At 37.0% G+C, this 7,084-nt stretch overlaps 1 protein-coding gene across 1 annotated transcript; it reads left to right on the forward strand.

Moving 5' to 3' along the window:
- The first annotated feature begins 632 nt into the window (after positions 1-632).
- Positions 633-5,431, forward strand: LOC131229417 (LOB domain-containing protein 36). The gene is made up of 3 exons (XM_058225375.1): positions 633-901; positions 1,235-2,074; positions 4,667-5,431. The coding sequence occupies exon 2, from the start codon at positions 1,243-1,245 to the stop codon at positions 2,038-2,040; it is 798 nt and encodes a 265-aa protein (XP_058081358.1). The 5' UTR covers positions 633-901; positions 1,235-1,242; the 3' UTR covers positions 2,041-2,074; positions 4,667-5,431.
- The last annotated feature ends 1,653 nt before the right edge of the window (positions 5,432-7,084 follow it).

Consider the following 7,084-nt stretch of genomic DNA (forward strand, 5'->3'; position numbering starts at 1 on the left):
TTAAATCTAGCAATGGATCAAAATCATTGGACAACTATTCTAACTCAATATTCCAATGTAGCATATAGATGATTAATGAAGCCTCGTATAAATGGCATATTCATATGAAAGATGGGCCTGTACGTGTGGCTGACAAATGATTAGTTCTTTATTGGATTTTCTCACTGTTTTTCTTACCACACGCACGTTGATGGAAATAGTATGTTGGGATGGAAGATAGGCTCATATCCATCCACAGAATAACTAATTTTCTATTACATTTTTGGTACATGGAAGTCGGCTAAGGTCAATTCTGTTATTAAGTTGAATTTCAAGGGTAACTCCAAAATCGTTTCGAAGTCATTGTAAAATCCGAGAAGGTCATTTCTGTCATTAAATCCCGACCAGCAGGGTCATATTAGGAACACGCACCAGCATTTAAGAGCTCAGATTCAGAAGACCTTAATAAGCATCGCTGGCATTAATCCAACGGTGGAAAATCCCAGCTCTGGATCTGGACGGCAAAAAAGCGAGAGCACGCTGGCGTGATGCATCTGGTCACAGCCATATATAAAATGACGTCGACTCCATGCCGAAAAATATACACAACCTTCGTTCCTCTTTTTCCTCAACTCCCCTTTTTTTAAAAAAAAAAAATTTTCTCTCTCTTGTGGGATCTTGAAATCTCACACGGAAGGAAGAAAGAGAGGCAGTCCAAGATCCGTCGAGAGCGGTCGCTCTCGCCAGGAAGAAGAAGGCGATTTTCCAAGCACTTCCAATGGAGGGCATTTCCGTCTTTCTCACGGCATTTCAGTTGTATCGTGCGAATCATCTGGACTGTTGATCTCGGGAATGATTCGACCCAAGATGGGACAGATCTCTTTTTCTAGGGTTCTGATCTGAAGTGCGGAATCGTCTCATGGTAAAATCCTTTTTTCCTATTTTCAAGATTCTTTGAGTTCTCATCCCCAAGATCTGACCGATTAAGATCCATAAAGAAAACCGATTTCAATAAATCGCAGTTATCAGATCTCATTTTAATCTTAATTTTCTTTCATTTCTTCATCTGCCGCTCTTATCCTGCCTCCTCCGGCGTAGTTTAGCCGGTTTCTTTCAAAATGAACGTAGCAGATAGATCTGTTAAAAAAAACCCTAATCTCTACCACGTGTGGCCTGAAAATACATGGTTTTCAAGTATATAATAAGGTATTTTTATATATTTCCTTATATATATTTTTTTGGAATTTGATTGTAGTAATTCGAATGGCATCATCTACAAACTCACCATGCGCGGCGTGTAAATTCCTACGCCGGAAATGCACACATGAGTGTGTATTCGCGCCATACTTCCCACCAGATCAACCTCAGAAATTTGCTAATGTCCACAAGGTGTTTGGTGCAAGTAATGTCGCAAAACTGCTTAATGAACTCGCCGCAAACCAGCGCGAAGATGCCGTAAATTCGCTCGCCTATGAGGCGGAGGCCCGTCTTCGTGATCCTGTCTATGGTTGTGTTGGCCTCATCTCTCTCCTTCAAAATAAGCTTAGACAGGTTCAACTCGATCTATACAATGCAAAGAAGGAATTATCAGTGTATGTCGGCCCAGCGGCCATGATGTCCATCCCTCATCCTGCAATGATGCCTTCTCACCCACACCAGGGCGGTGCTTCGTCGTCGATGGTACCTTATGGCATGTCGTCGATGGGAGCTGGACTGCCGCCTTCAGGGCCATCACAGGCTCATCTTATGATGAGAGAGCAACAGCATATTATGGATTCACAGCAGTTAGCGGCAGCTGTGAGAGAACAGGAGCTGATGAGGAATTACGAGCATCAGCAAGAGCTTGCAAGGTTTAATAGCGGCTTTGATGGTGGGAGCGGAGGTGCTGCGGTGGGGTTTAATCAGATGAGTGGGCGAGCAGGTTCTCCGTCGCCATTAGCGCTAGTTCCGTTCGATAATTCATTTCAGGTGCAACAAGAGCCGGAGCATCAACATCCCTATCAACAACAGCAGAGAGCAGGTAGCGATGAGGGTAGGAACAGTGTGGGCCCATCTTCTTGAAAGCCTTATATGCAAGCTCTCTCTCACATTACATGTATGTTACTCGTCTCTCTTTTCTTTATATTCTCTGCGTTTTTGTATAGAAATAGAAATATAAGCGTCTTGATAGTGATTTGAGGAGTCAAAGACACATGATCTATACCGATCATTATATGATCCCACAAGAAATGATGCGACCCTTTCAAGAATAAATATTTACAGCATGTTTATAACCTTTTTGTTCATGGGTTTGAATTTTTAATGGTTGTTGTGTTAGATCTTTCCACACCCATGAGTGTATGATTTAGATGCCTACCATTCATCTGTTGGATAGGGTAATTGGGCTCTACTGAAGTGAAAGTAAAATCATGTACAAGCATATGAGATTTATATACATATATGTATGTGTGGCTGTGAATTTTTTAGGTGAGAGGTGTGAATGAGGTTCCATTTTACTGATATTTCATGAGTAGTTTGGGATTTTTACCATATATCTGATGGGTCAATTTAAGTTAGGCCATGTGGCTATTCAACAGCTCTTCTTTTCTTTTCTTTCCTTTTCTTAAATAATATTATTATTATTCGATTTATTTTTATTTTTATTTTTTGAAATAGGTGGTAATGCAAAACTCTCTCTAGCCACTTGTCACTGGTATTTCTGACCATCAATTTCACGCACGTGTCCACCCTACACGTGTCATTATGTATGCTAGAGTACATTGCATCTATGGTTACTTGCACGATTAAGATTGCAATCCCTGTACTCGTCCTCCAAACGCATGCCATTATGTGCACGTGTCTTAGATGACTGTAGTTCAATGGGTGTGGCCCAGTATGTGATCTGGAATCGAGTCTATCTATTCCTTGGGTGGCCACGAGCTATACATTGAATGCGGTCATTGAGAGAGGCTGTTCCCTAGGTCATGGGATAAGACAATGTTGCCCTTTATATTATCTAGATTTCTGAGCCAATGAGGACCGTTCATGTGAGGGGCATAAAATGCGCCAGGGATCTGGTGACGGGTGCACATCCTCCAGTATAGTACATTGTATATATGCCATAAATCAGATGTAATTTCAGCCGTTTAAAATTGTGTGAGAAAAATGAGCCGTTGGTAGAAAAGGTTCAACGGTCCAGATTCAATGTACATGTACATTGAAGCTCACCTGTAGTGTACCACCTTAGTTCTTTGGTATGCGTCAAGCTCACTAGATGATGAATGGTCCAGATCTAATTGTGCTGTCTTCTCGTATCTCCCTTGACACGTGTTCAATCCCTTTACATAAGTGCCCCTAGTGGCTTTAAAACCTTTTTTATGAGATAAAATTTCACTGACAACCCCTTTAATGGCTTTAAAACCTTTTTTATGCCATATAATTTCACTTTTTAATTATTGAAGTCCTTTTAATTGCTTAAAATCCTATTTTTTTTTTTTTAAAAAAAAATGTCTTTTCATGTTACATTGCTTAATCATCTTGAATGACTAATTGCATAGAATTTTTTGCACCTATTAATAAGGTATGGTTGACCAATTTGATACACTAATATAGCACGACACTTTATATAATAAGTTGGTACATTAAAAGTAAAATCTAAGTCATTTTCAGTAACCAAAACGGTCTATACAATAGGTGTAATTGTAGGTGTGGATATTCAAAATAATTCTCACACTCCAAGTATTTCAAGTCTTTGATTATTTAAGTTATTCGAATCTGTTTAAATTTAAAGAAAAAAAATAATGATCAAATAAATAAAATATTCAAATTTTAAAAAATTATTTTATTTACTATACTACTTTTAAAGCGAAACTCATTGTATAAATAACCTGAATAATTGAAAGATGATCTAGATGTATTCTATAACAAAATCTCATATATTCTACCAAACAATTAACACTGGGCTGTACTAACAAGCTAACCTAAAAAAATAATAATAATAACACATGTGGGGTACTGGCATAAACAATTTAAACAAACAAAAATGCCTTGGGAAAGTGGATAAAATGTGTAATGTTAATTGTTAACGTAGAAGTGAATAAAATGTACAATATTGATGGGACTAAGCGGGTAAAATCTCAATACTTGAAAGAATTTTAATTAACCTAAATGCCCTTATCTTTTGTTCAAATCCTTCTAATATCCCTCTCCAAATACTAATTGCTTAGAAAGAATTGCCTAATATACCGAGATTTGTTAAACCTGCCTAGGCGCATAGGCAACTCATCTGCACACCACCATGCATGCCATCAATGCACACAAATACAAGATCCAACCCACCCATCAAATGGGCCAAATTGCTTTGATGTTCTGCCATAAAAACTACTCATATTAAACAAGTGTGCCACAACTTACAAAATAAATTGAAAAAAGAGTGAGTTTTTTTTTTAAGTCACCCGGACTATTTCTAACATTGTGGTGCATCTAAGTATAGAACCAGGCTTGATTTCTGGGTTAGGACATATTTATGGTGGGACCCACATGATGGATGACTTGGATCACGTTCCCCTATGGTACTCTAGCACAGTACACTAGCACATGTGCTGGGTATGAATGAACTATTTTGCACACAACTATGGACTTTAGCAAAGCTTTGTTTGGTATATACCAAGATATTAAAACTCAGTGCATGATCTCTTTTTTCTTGCAGGTCTGAAAGCAAAGGAAATTCAAAGTGAAGAAATTCTTGCTATATCTTTCTTGCAGGTTTTAAATCAAACGAATCAAAGCAAAGAAATGCAAAGGAGGGAAACAAACATCTTAGGGAAAGGAAAGAAACCAGAAGAAAAATATAAGAGAAGAAGAAGCAAGAGAGGAACAAGAAAAAAAAAAAAAAACCCCCCCAATTTTCAAGGCGAGCCACTCCGAATGTTCATCAAATTGTTTGGACGGTTGGATGAAAATATATCTGGTCGCACATCGAATCATCTCTCTCTTCTTTCTCCCTGATCTTTGGTGGTGGAAGTAGCAATAGTAGTAGGTGTTAGAATATCCATTTCATCCTTCTTATTTCATGCTGTCGTGGTTTAAATAAGTAAAAAGTAATAATGATAGTTTTTTAGGGAAAATTTTGATACTCAAGCAGAGTGATATGGTTGGTACACAGGCAGTAAGAACTTGTATGCATGGGTCCAGTTTAGATGATTAGTGGAACTAAAATTACATTGATTTTGCTACATAAATGTTTGAGAGTGGAGATTTCATGGACGGTCGACATCAAGCATGGTCAGTGGTCCATCACACTCTGTCATGGTATCAAATATCTTCCTCTTTTTTTTTTCTTCTTTTTCTTTTTTTCTTCTTTTTTCATATATTCGTCTGCATTGGAGCCTGTAAAAAGAAAATTTCATAATGTAATGGCAGTCTCTATTGTAATGTCAGTTTCAATTGGAAGAACTCAATTCAACCCATGGTTTTTTTCTTTTAATTCTTTTTTCTTGTCTTTCTTCTTTCGCTGATATAGTATCCGTCTCTATTCAGTAAAACTCAAATCCACCCATATTTGTTTCTATTTTCTTCTTTTCCATAAAGGAGGATGGTTATGATTTGAGGGGTGTGTATGTGTTTGTATTGCCCCTTTTTTTATATTGGATTTGCTATAGGCAGAAGAATCCGTAGCCAGATTTCCTAAATAGATATAGGGAATTTGGTAGGATAGAGACCCCATTAATTGATGGCACACGTATCAGAAATTAATAGAGTATACTATAACATTCCCTAGACCAAAATAATGCTGGTTTGTTGATGGTTAAAACTTGTATAAAAATGGGTAGTTAGAAAAAAAATCCAGGAATCCAAATTAAAAGAACATGACTGGTCTACTTAATGAGTTTAGTCTTATGATTGCATTGCAAAATTTCTAAAGCAGTATTTGGCCCATATCCAATTATTAGTTGAGTTTGTAAGATTGTTAAAAACATAGATGAATTCAAGTCCTCCTATATAACAAAAGAAAACATACGCTTTGACTTGCAATTTCAGAGAAACACCTGTTTTATAAAGTAGCATCACAAAATGGATGTATTGAGAGGCTTGGAATAATCTAGGGTTTGAGTGTTTATAAGCATGGAAAGGTCATTTTGTAGCCTTTAATGTGATATTTTAATCAAAATAAAATAAAATAAAATAAAATAGCCACACAACCCTTTTGGTGTCCCTTGGTAGTTTTCCATATCTACAACTTAGAACCACTTTCGATTTAAACATCTCTAATGGGTAGCTCACAATGTAACACCGTGTTCGTAATCATGTTTGATCTTATTTAAATTATCTAAGAGTCCATTTTTCTTGATTGAACCCATATATGGTTAGGCCCTTTGATAAGGTTTGATCACCTTACTAAGTAAGATTCAATAGTTGGATTGACAAAGGGCATTCACTCAGTGACATCGTTCAGAGTTCAAAATTTCTTAACATGATGCACATGTGTGAAATGCAAAGTTCACTTCAGGCCTTTACCAGCCACATATGATCATTTGCATGTGAACACCCTATGTACAACTAGCCCGAGCGTGTTAACGGTGTGTTTGGATAGTGGACTATTGCGGGAATGTAATGTAGAAGTCACATCATTATTAGTTGCCTTCGATTGGATATTGCAGAATATCAAATCATGTAATCCTTCTAAATCACAACATAACATAGATTGGCGGACGTGTGTTAATATGCCACAGTTTCATAGGCCACACCATGACGAATGGGTCATATCCACATTGTTCATCCATTTTACATGATCATTTAATGGAATGAGACAAAAAAAACAAGGCAGATCTAAAGTAAAAATAGACCACACCAGAGCTAGCATGGTTATTGAATACTTGCCATTGAAAACTTACTGAGGTCGACAGAAGTGTTCGATCAAGCTCATTTTTAGGGACATCACAAAATAATATTGCAAAATGAATTAACAGCATGGATTTAACACATATTGACAGAATTACATCCAACTATATGCAACCAAGTAAAATACTTACATGTCCAAAGTGACATTGCAAGGAGAGTATGGTATACCATACTATTTTATTTTACTTTTGACTACTATAGTAATGATAATCGTTACTTCTTTTTT

Source organism: Magnolia sinica, chromosome 16 (assembly GCF_029962835.1).
Source record: "Magnolia sinica isolate HGM2019 chromosome 16, MsV1, whole genome shotgun sequence".
Classification (NCBI taxonomy): domain Eukaryota; kingdom Viridiplantae; phylum Streptophyta; class Magnoliopsida; order Magnoliales; family Magnoliaceae; genus Magnolia; species Magnolia sinica.

Coding starts and splice junctions, on each gene's coding strand:
- LOC131229417 (XM_058225375.1), top strand. CDS start 1,243: ATGGCATCATCTACAAACTCACCATGCGCGGCGTGTAAATTCCTACGC.